The 11,252-nt window shown below is 44.2% G+C and overlaps 2 protein-coding genes across 2 annotated transcripts in view; both read left to right on the top strand.

Moving 5' to 3' along the window:
• Positions 1–457: 457 nt before the first annotated feature.
• Positions 458–1,828, top strand: GPR61 (G protein-coupled receptor 61). Its single transcript, XM_010589542.3, has one exon. It carries the CDS (start codon positions 473–475, stop codon positions 1,826–1,828), a length of 1,356 nt encoding a protein of 451 aa, XP_010587844.1. The 5' UTR covers positions 458–472.
• A 4,432-nt stretch (positions 1,829–6,260) lies between these two features.
• GNAI3 (G protein subunit alpha i3) overlaps positions 6,261–11,252 on the top strand; it is a 62,102-nt gene continuing 57,110 nt past the window's right edge. Inside the window, exon 1 of the mRNA XM_010589543.3 lies at positions 6,261–6,484. Coding sequence (XP_010587845.2) covers positions 6,367–6,484 — 118 coding nt within the window. The 5' untranslated portion in view covers positions 6,261–6,366. The remainder of the gene's footprint in view (positions 6,485–11,252) is intronic.

The following is an 11,252-nucleotide window of genomic DNA, read 5'->3' as shown; positions in this document are numbered from 1 at the left end:
GAAGAGAAATCAGGAGATTTACGTAAACTCAGGCGCTATCTCAGAGCTCAGGAGAACCCTGGGGAAGGAAGACAAAGGACTGTGAATCCCTGGATAACAGTCCTTGAAAGGGGAGAAGGGCATGGGGAACAGAGGAAAAGAAGTGGAAGAGAAGTCAGAGATCACTCAGAAGGTGGAGCGCTGAGGGAGCGGGACTCCCACATCTCTCACATCTCCTGCTTCTTTGCGGGCACCTAGGCAGACCCCAAAGCTACCTCCAGCCAGAAACGGTATATGAACTCCTGAGCCTTCAGCTGCCTGGCCTGGTGCTCTGGGAAGGCTGGCCCTAAGAGCCTGCCAGCCAGGCTCCAGCGGGAGGTCTCCACCACGAACTCTGGAAGCCTGGGCCTGGGTTCCCTATCCCAGGGTTGCTGGACTAGGATGGGGGATGGGCCTGTGACAGGAGGTGCCCTGGGTGTCCTCTTTCGGCCCCATGGATTCCTCACCCATCCCCCAGTCATCAGGGAACTCTTCCACTTTGGGGAGGGTCCCTCAAACCCCAGGCCCTTCAACTGCCAGTGGGGTCCCAGAGGTGGGGCTGAGGGACGTGGCTTCAGAATCTGTGGCCCTCTTCTTCATGCTCCTGCTGGATTTAACTGCTGTGGCTGGCAACGCTGCTGTAATGGCTGTTATTGCTAAGACGCCCGCCCTCCGAAAATTTGTCTTCGTCTTCCACCTCTGCTTGGTGGATCTACTGGCCGCCCTGACCCTCATGCCCTTAGCCATGCTCTCCAGCTCTGCCCTCTTTGACCGTGACCTCTTTGGGGAGGTTGCCTGCCGCCTCTACTTGTTCCTGAGTGTATGCTTTGTCAGCTTGGCCATCCTCTCGGTGTCGGCCATCAATGTGGAGCGCTACTATTACGTGGTCCACCCCATGCGCTATGAGGTGCGCATGACACTAGGGCTGGTGGCCTCTGTGCTTGTGGGGGTGTGGGTGAAGGCCTTGGCCATGGCTTCTGTGCCAGTTTTGGGAAGGGTATCCTGGGAGGAAGGCGCTCCCAGCATCCCCCCAGGCTGCTCGCTCCAATGGAGCCGCAGTGCCTACTGCCAGCTTTTTGTGGTGGTCTTTGCTGTCCTTTACTTCTTGTTGCCCCTGCTCCTCATCCTTGTGGTCTACTGCAGCATGTTCCGAGTGGCTCGAGTGGCTGCCATGCAGCATGGGCCCCTGCCCACGTGGATGGAGACACCCCGGCAACGCTCGGAGTCTCTCAGTAGCCGTTCCACTATGGTCACCAGCTCGGGGGCCCCCCAGACCACCCCGCACCGGACGTTTGGAGGAGGGAAGGCGGCAGTGATTCTCTTGGCCGTGGGGGGACAGTTCCTGCTCTGTTGGTTGCCCTATTTCTCTTTCCACCTCTATGTTGCCCTGAGTGCTCAGCCCATTTCAACTGGGCAGGTAGAGAGTGTGGTCACCTGGATCGGCTACTTCTGTTTCACTTCCAACCCTTTCTTCTATGGATGTCTCAATCGGCAGATCCGGGGGGAGCTCAGCAAGCAGTTTGTTTGCTTCTTCAAGCCGGCTCCAGAGGAGGAACTGAGGCTGCCTAGTCGGGAGGGCTCAATTGAGGAAAACTTTCTGCAGTTCCTTCAGGGGACTGGATGTCCCACAGAGTCCTGGGTTTCCCGACCCCTACCCAGCCCCAAGCAGGAGCCACCTGCTGTTGACTTTCGAATTCCAGGTCAGATAGCTGAGGAGACCTCTGAGTTCCTGGAGCAGCAACTTACCAGCGACATCATCATGTCAGACAGCTACCTCCGTCCTGCTCCGTCACCCCGGCTGGAATCGTGATGGGCTGCTGGACACTCAGAGGGAGATGGGCCTGGGGGCCTGTTATGATTGCAAGGACCACCTTGTGGAATCACCTGTTCCCAGCTGGCTGGAGCTAGAGCTGGGGTCTCTGCACACAGCTTTTGCTTGGCATTTCCTGGGTCAGGAATACAGCCGACAGCATGGACATGTGGCAACAGCTTTGGACTTGGCTGTGATCCTTGACTACTGGGGGAGGGAACCTGGGTATGGCGAGCTGGTGTTGAGAGAAAAGGGTCACAAAGGTGAGATGAAGCCTCTTAACCAGTGAGTTTTCCATGCCACAGGAAGCAGGGAAACTCTCTAAGTTGGTGGATACAGGGCTGTAGGCTACGTTTGGAGTTATTCTGGGGCTATTTTGGATATTTTATTTTCCAGTATAATTGTCCAGGGCGGTAATTGCATCCAAGCAAGTTAAGAAAATGACCCGTGTCTTCTCATTGCCTTGCTAGGTTTAAAACCAAAAAAAAAAAAAAACCAAACCCATCGCCGTTGACTCGATTTCTACGCATAGCAACCCTGTAGGACAAAGTAGAACTGCCCTACAGGGTTTCCAAGGCTGTAATCTTTATGGAAGCAGACTGCCACATCTTTCTCCCATGGAGCAGCTGGTGGGTTCAGACCGCCAACCTTTTCGGTTAGCAGCTGAGTGCTTAACCACTGCACCACCAGGGCTATTTCTTCCTAGGTTTAGAAAGAACTAAATTACAGCCAAGTGTTTCCATTCAAGCTAATAGATCTTTTTCCAGTTTTATATCTGAGATTTCCTTAAAGGGAAAGGATGAGTTGGGTATGTTCCTTCCTACCACAATTATCCAAGTTTGGCCAGAAACAAGCGGAATAGCAGTTCAGGGTACGTGGAGTAGAAGACAGGAAAGCTGACTGCAGCTCTCTCTCCCACTCTCAGGAGCAGCCCCTCTTCTTTATTTCCCTGTCACTCTGTATATGGGAGATCAAGCTTAGGGCTTGATCTCAGCAGAGGCAAGAGAATTAGATAGGGTGGATGTTTCTCCTTTTTAGGATGAAGATCTTGGAAAGATTGGGAGTGGAATGGCTGAGGGTGGGAGCTAGCATTTGAATTGCTAAGGTGGCTGAGTACAGAGAGGCCAGCTAATCACCCTGATCAATAATATCGATAATCTTTCCCTTCCAGGACTGGCCTCCCTGATCTCTCTCCTCATGGCAGCGACCCACCTCCAGCCCCCTGGATAATCGGGTACAAGAGACTAAGGTTGGGCATGGAAAGGGTGGGTTTTCCGTGGGCCACCGAATGCCTCTCTATAACTCATTCATCACTCTCAAAATTAGCTTCAGTGACTTAAATCTCTTCTATCTGCAGCCCTGGATTGGAGAGAAGGCACAGGAGTTGGGCTCAACTGTTCACTGATTGCGATTGGAGGAACTATTACTTGGTATTAGTGGCCAGAGCATGAACCAATCAAATTTTCAAGGAAGAGGGAGTAATTGCAAACTAGCCAGGACACCTATCTGGGACTACCTGTTCACCCTGCTTCCCCCAATTTAATCAGGTGACACACAAGGATAAGGCAGGACCAGGGGATGGCATGGTCTGTATTTGAACAAAAGCCTGGCTCATTGAGCATCAAAGGGGAAAATGGATTGGTGGGAGTGGGATAGTTTCCCCTTTGAACAGCCAATAAATAATTTTACTATAAAAAAGTTATACTGATATCAATACTGACTCCTTCAGTTCAATTCAGTGCATACTAGTTGAACACCCACTATTCTCTGGGACCCACACAAACGATGTGCGGTCACTGCTTTCAAGCAGTTCACAGTCTAATTTGATCAGATACTTTGTATTTTTACAGAGCACTGATAGCTGGTAAAGTACCATAGCAAGTATTTGAGAGATAGATTGGAGAATATATCTGTGGTTATAACTTCTGAGAGTTTGGTCCATTGCAGAAATATATCTACACAGAGGTTTCCTGTAGATTGTGGAAAGGGTGACAGTTATAAAAGAAAACTGTCTAGTGGAGAAAATGATTAATTAAATGAAATTGGGCAAACGTAGCTTTCCCTCCCTTCATCTAGAAATATTTCTAGGTTTCTGTCTTCCTACCACTTATTACTCCAATCTAGTGCCTATTATATTGATAAAATACCTTACAAAGGTAGTATATACAGTGAAGAGAGTCCTTTGTGATTGAAAAAACATGTTTGTACTGCTCTCTCTATTCCATTTTAAGATAAAATCATACTGAGGAATCTCATTCCTAGATGAGGGAGAAATTCTTCTTCAAATCACAAGCATTGCCAGCAGGTGGCAGTGTGAGTCCAGTTGAAAAAGGAAAGGGGTGCGTGTGGTGAAGGGGAAGAGGGGGAAATTAAACCTTGCCTGGCAGCCATTTTGGTAATTTATTTTGCCCTTTTTTTGGGTTTTACCCTGTAACCTTTGTTCACATACATCGAAGAAGAAAGTTTTAAGTGCAAGGATCTCTCTAATTCAGGCTGAAATTTCCTGACACTGTGATCTCATTGGTGTTTATTACAGAGTTTGACGATGAAAATTGTCAGTTATTTTTCCTTGTCTGAGTGGATAATGAAAGAAATAAAAAATTCTCTCCTGTCATGCTGAGAATGTTCCCAACAATTTCTGCCATGACCACGTTCCAGGCGTTTTCTAGTCACTAGTTTGGCTTGATAAAGTTTGATATGTAATCTTAGCTCTGAAAACTGTTCCTGGATAAAACCTGAACGCCCTAATTCACAAAAGGCAACAAGTTGGGGCAACCATTCTGTCATTTACTTTTTCACCCACATTCTGGTGGTGTTGGGGTGACTCCCAATCTTAGATGAAAACTTTAGACCCTCTGTTGTCAGTTCTCTCCAGGCAAGATCCTATAGGGTCATGGTAGAAAAGGGACAAATTTGGAGTCAGATAGATCTACTTACTCACTGTGTGAACTTGGGAAAGCTGCTTAATTTCTCTGAGCCTATTTCCTCATCTGTAAAAATGAGGATATTACCTACCTCACAGGGTTGTTGTGAGGATTAAAAGAGATGACAGTGGAAGCACCTAGCCATACCTGGCAAACAGGTACTCAATAAATACTGTTTTTTCTTCCCCTTTCCTCTTGCCCTTTTTCCCCAGAAACACTGATTATGGTTATCCTAACAGTCGTTTGAGAATGAGTGGGAGACCTTCAAACTCTGAAGATTGGCATTGATGCGTTTTTTGGGTTAGGTTAATATGGCTCTCATGATATTGCTGTAATTAATAAATCATCACCATATAGACCTTTCTATTGGGAACCTTAGCCTCTAAGGTTTAAATTCTATTAGGGTAATTAAATAATTTTTAGTCACAGGGAAAGATTTTTTGGGAGCTACGAAAGAGTTCCTCTCCCTAGAACGTATGGTGAGAGTGTTTGTAGGGCGTTTGGCAGTAAAGGGAAGTTAAGGCCGCCTTCAACTAGTACCTGGGGTTATCAAGGAAAGGAAGTATCAGCCTGGGGTTTTCACATGGACTTACTAATTTTCAGGTGACACTAGAGTTGAAAAACGAGCACACAGTAAATTTAGAAGATTCACAAGATGCACTGGTTTGTTTTGGGGAGTGGGACTGCAGCTGACTAATTTTGGTAAAAGTCCTAAGCCCCTAAGCTAGACGACCATAAGAGCTAAAATTGGCTTATGTTAGAGAGGGCAGCATGGAAATTTTATGAACTACACGCGTAACTTTCAGGTTACTGGGTCTCTGCTAGAGATTGCAAGTGGTTCTTTGACAACACAGGAGCTGGGCAACTCCCCAATCCACAGAACCTCGTACGTAATGGCACGCGGACCAGAATCCATTTTGAGAGCAGGAGGTAGCGGGCCAGAGGAGAGGGCAGAAGTGGCTCGCTATAGTGTTAGATCTCAGATGTGAGGCGCGGCTGGGGACCAGGCTGCAGTTTGTTCCCTTTCTATAAATCTAGCCGAGACGACCCTGGCAGACTGTCCTATACTTGGGCAGCGGCCAGGATCTCCAAGGCCAGCGATCAAAGGCTCACTGGCCTGCACCCAGCAAAGCCTTCCGTGCGGGCTGTAGGCTCTTAGCTGAGAATCTCTCCCACCATCCTGCCCCGTCCAAACCCGTCTGTGGGATCTCAGAAAGGCGCCTGTGAAATACAGAAGCCAGACCCAGGATTTTCTACATTTATTTAAATAATATAGAAAAGCAAAAGGCACACGAAAAGGGAAAAAGAGACTAAAGACGGACTAGAGGTGTGCACCCAGCGCACAAATCCACAACCTGAGCCTACCGCCCCCTCCCCGGTACTTCCGCTTTTGGTAGCACCTCCCCTCCCGGAGCTAGAGCGGTTTGAGAAGGGGCGGCCGTAGGGCATCACCGGAAGTGTCGCAAACGCCGGATATCCGGTTCCTCTGGGCGCTCCGGGAGCTGAGACTGAAGAGGGACGCCGCCCAGCAGCAGGCGCCGTCTCAGTCGCCCGAGCCGCAGTCGCCGCGGTGTGTGAGTGAGCCCGGATACGGTCCCCTCTCCCGCCGCCGCCATGGGCTGCACGTTGAGCGCCGAAGACAAGGCGGCGGTGGAGCGGAGCAAGATGATCGACCGCAACTTGCGGGAGGACGGGGAGAAGGCGGCCAAGGAAGTAAAGCTGCTCCTGCTTGGTATGGGGCCGTGGGCGTGGCTGGCGGGGTGGTTGGGAGGCCCTGGGCACTTGGAAAATCTGAGGGGGGTCAGGCCGGGCCGGTGTAAAGGACTCCGGAGAGATCTAGAGGGCTTGACGGGCTTGGGGCGGGTATTTAGGTTGGTGTCTGAGGCCCCGGAGGGCGTGATGAGGGGGTGGGGTTTGGGGTTGTAGGAATTAAGCTGTAGAGGGTGTGACTCCGGGCTGGAATTGGGTTTAGCGTAGAGAGCTTCGGAATGGGGCCGTACCGTAAAGAGACTGTTAGGAATATAGGAAATACTCATAAAACAGCTGATATTAGGGAAACTTTTGTATGGATTTGCAGTGTTTTGATAGCAAGGATTTCGGGATACAGTGTAATGTGTAGGGTTTGTATAATGGTTTGCGAATTTGAAGCGTAGTGGTACTCTTAGAATAGAGCTGGGAAACTTAGAGTAATTAATATAAATAGAGAGGTTGGGGCAGAGCGATCACGTAAGGACTCTGTCATTAGAGAGTGGGCATTTTGAACTGTTGGTAAGTGGAGGGAACTTGGATTATCCAGGAACATAAAGGTGGGTGACAGGTTATCGGGTATGAACGAAGAGAGCTTGGGTGCTGAGGCCGTCTTTATACTTGTCCTGCGTTTTCTATCATTTTTATTCTCTTAAATTTTACAACCCCCTCCCCTGTTTTTATAAAGGGGGGATGTAGAGAGCTGGGGAAATTTAAAGAATGGCTTGGTTGAGATTTGTGGCAGTTGAGGTAGTGGACATAGATTATCTATTGGGAGTTGCTCAATAGTTGGCTAGGGGTGATGTGCAGTGTGAATGAAGGAGTTAGGAAAAGTTAAGAAATTGGACATATTTCTTCTAAAGACCGACAGATCTATGGTGAACTGTTTTATCTTTTTTGGTTTCTTCGAATAAAAAATATTGGCTTTAGGCATTACTTTTTATGATGCTACCTGACATTTTTAAAAAATAGCTTTTATGGACCATCAGGTGCATTTTGCTCAGCAGGTTTTACAATTTTTGAGAGACTGGCTTCTAGAGGCTCAGTAAATCATATGAAGTACCTTGGCATTAGTTTACCAATAAATCGAGCCACATTTCTTCACTATTAATATTTTCTAGGGACCCATTAGAGAAGAATAAGAATAAAGTGGTTTCTTAAGCAATAGAACAGCTTAATTTTTAAAACAGTTGACTTTTGAGAAAAAGTAGCTGCTTTAGGGGAAGTGCCAAATTTTCATAGTGTAAAACAGACTCAGAGGACAGAATGCACCACCATAATCCAAGGCTTGTTTTAGTTTGAACTTTGGGACGTGCTGGCTGCACCTGCTAGTCTCTTCTTGTTAACATATTTGTTTGTCTGTTGATCGCAGAAGCCCTGGTAATAGCTTTTTTGGATATAAGGGGAAAACTGCATTGGATTTTGAGCTTCCAGTTTGACTGCCTAAACTTTCAGAAGGCACAAATTCAGATTTAGTTCAAGATTTCCACGGTCTATGTAATAGATAAGGAGCCCTGGTTCCGCAGTGGTTAAGTGCTTGGCTTCTAGCCGAAAAGTCAGTGGTTTGAACCCACCAGCCGTTCTGCGGGACAGCGATGTGGCAGTCTGCTTCTGTGAAGATTTACAGTCTTGGAAGCCCTACGGAGCAGTTCTACTCTGTCTTGAAGGGTCGTCGTGGGTTGGAATCGACCCGACGGCGGTAGGTATGTAACAGGTGTTGTTGTGGATGAGCACAGTCCCTGGCACATAGTAGGTGCTTCTTAAACATTTGCTGCTAATCAGCCTGAGCCACCTAATGTTGGACATTGGTCCTGGGGCCTTTCAGATGTTTGGTACAAAGTATAACAGTGAAGGCATTTTCTATATTGATAGGTTGGTTATGAGGTTAAAGGTGCATTCTCGGCTTCTGTGAGTGTTTTGATTTACATTGGCCGTCGGAGATCCCTTGGGCCGTTAGCCTGTTTTAATATAGTTGTAAACTATGAGACTTTCTTCCACATGGCAAGACTTAGCAGGCAGAACTCAGGCAAGTAGAACTCGTTCAGATGTTTAGAAAAATCTTTATTCAGGACTTTATAAATATTACATTTAATTAAAAACAAAAGCATGTGATGATTTAGGAAACTTGAAAAGCAGTAAATAAAAATCAAAGTATTAAAGCATTTGTTTTTAATTTTTATCACTTCATTTTTAAAAAAAACTTTGTTGTTTTTGAAAATATACACAGTAAAACATATACCAGTTCAACCGTTTCTGCATGTACAATTTAGCGACATTGGTTACATCCTTCGAAATGTAATTCAGATATAATCATTTTTCAAATGATTGTGCAATCATTTTCACCTTCGTTTTAAGTTTTAAAGTTTATCTCAGGGCAGTAGTATCAGGGGTTCATCTAGCCCCCATGGCTCTAGAAAGTCTGGAGTTCCATGAGAATTTGAAATTCTTTTCCGTAGAATCTTTGATCGAAATGTTCAGCAGTGATGGCTGGGCATCATCCAGCTCTTCTGGTCTTTTGGCAGAGGAGGCATTAACTTCATTGTTTTTTACGTAAGTTTTTTTTTTTTTTTTGTATCCTTGAGCAAGTTAAATCAACAAATTCAAACAGGTTCCAGAGAGATGTTCTTGCTTGAGCCGGATGATGATGCACATGTGAAGTTAAAACTGCCTTCCTTGCTATTTATGTAAAATGTACTCATCGCTGTATGTGATTTTTTTTTTTTTTTTTTGCTGTTGAGTACGTTCTTTGATGTACATGTGAGTCATTTTTACTTCATCACTCTGAAACTATCAAATTTAGTCTAACTTGAGATCTATCTTTATTACCTTTGTCTTCCCTGGGACATGATAGGTGCTCAGTAAGTAGTAATATATTTTTGTTGTCAAAGGGATGTCGTTTAGCCTAGTGGTTAATAGCATGGGCTCTGAAGTCAGACTGCTTGAAAACCTGATTCCCACTTACTAGCTATAACCTTGGGAAAATTCATTTATTTCTCTCTGCCTCAGTTTCCTCATTTTTAAAATGGAGAAGATAAAGGTACTTCATAGGATTGCTGTGAGGATTAAATGCGATAGTGTAAAGTGGAATACAGTCTGGCACATAGTACTAGCTCAGTGAGTATTAGCTATTGTTGTTATTATAAAATCGAAATGAATGTTATAGATTATAAATACTGTAGAAATTTAAATAAGGAAACCAGTGTGGGCTAAAATAGCTAAGGAAGACTTCAGTACTGTAATTTTCTCTGCTGTTTGCCTTTTTTTGAATTTTCTTTAGGTGTTATTGGGAAGATCTCGATACGCCAAACTTGTGTTCAATCACAGTATTCTACTGAAAGGCAAAATCATGCAAAGCTTCCTAGCCAGTGTGCTGGCACATGGAATGGTTTATTGGTGTGCTGTTTGAAAATTTTTTATAGCGTTGAAAATTTTGTTTTAATTAATAGTGTTGAAATTGTAAATCCTTCTTATAACTTTTCAGAATTTTAAAACAGTTATGCTATTTTAACATTTTTGGTGATTCTCTCTATAAACTTTCTGAATTTGATAATTGGAAAATATTTTATTTGGAAGGATTGTATTTCTGGTCATAATTCATAATATAGAGAAATATATATATATATTTTACCAAGCCTCTCTAGTTTACTCCAATGAGCCTTACAAATATTATTATTTTCAATGTGTGCCATGATGTGACAAAGGTTGGGAAGCACTGGTATAGTGGATAAGAGCCTTCCCTTTGGATTCACACAAAACTGTTCAAATCCTATCTCCACTCGCTAGCTCTGAGACCCAGAGCAGGTAACTTAACCACAGAAAGGTAATTGTCATGTATGTTGAGATGAAGATGATGCCTTCTTCATAAAATGAAAGAGATAATGTATGTAAAGTGCTTAGCAGTAACGCATCTTGTTGTCATCGTGTGCCATCAAGTTGATTCCGACTCATAGCAACCCTATAGGACATAGTAGAACTGCCTGCCTAGTGAATAATAAATACTGAGTAAATGGCAACTCCTGTTATTAAGATGATGTTAGTGAAGTTTATCTTTTTAGTGCTTTTTTTTTTTTTCCAGGAATGTTTCAGACAGATATTTGATTAGTTTTCAAATATTAACATATCCTTCTGAGACATCTTCAAAGGATTTTAATAGATATCCCTGTTCTGGTGAAAGATTTGAATATTATTATGTAAGGTTGTAACTTAACAAATGGTCCATTCCTGTGCTTTCTCCAAATTTCCATTTCTTGATAGCTTACCTCAGCAGGTCCTAAAAAAAGTTATTGTACAAAATGAGATTAATTTTTAATGCCTTGCTTTGAGATTTTACTGGTGGTGGTGGTATGGCAAAAATTAAGTTGCCTTGCAGAGAACTGGAATCATCTAATGAATTTAAACCCTGTATGATATAATTTTTTTTTTTATCATATAATTGGTTATTCACATTTAAATTTCTGTGTTATTGACTCAATATGTTTATTCTTGAAGTTAATACTGTCCTTTAATAAATATGCCATTGCCTTATATCTTCCTATATGATGATTTTTCATAATGCTTGCGGTTTATTTGGAATAATTCATAGACTGTTATTAAATTTCCTGTGAAGATGCAAAAAAGAAAAACTGGTGTAAAAAAACAGAAACTGGCTTCGCAAAAAAGTTTTTGTTTTATATGTGCACTTGTGTCTTTTATTTAAGTGTATTTTTCGGTTCTGCAGCCTGAAAATGTCCTTTTCAGGAATTATTGTAATCTTC

Source organism: Loxodonta africana, chromosome 3 (assembly GCF_030014295.1).
Source record: "Loxodonta africana isolate mLoxAfr1 chromosome 3, mLoxAfr1.hap2, whole genome shotgun sequence".
Taxonomy (NCBI): domain Eukaryota; kingdom Metazoa; phylum Chordata; class Mammalia; order Proboscidea; family Elephantidae; genus Loxodonta; species Loxodonta africana.
Note: the sequence above shows the minus strand (reverse complement) of the source record. Positions and strands in the feature narration are given on the sequence as shown.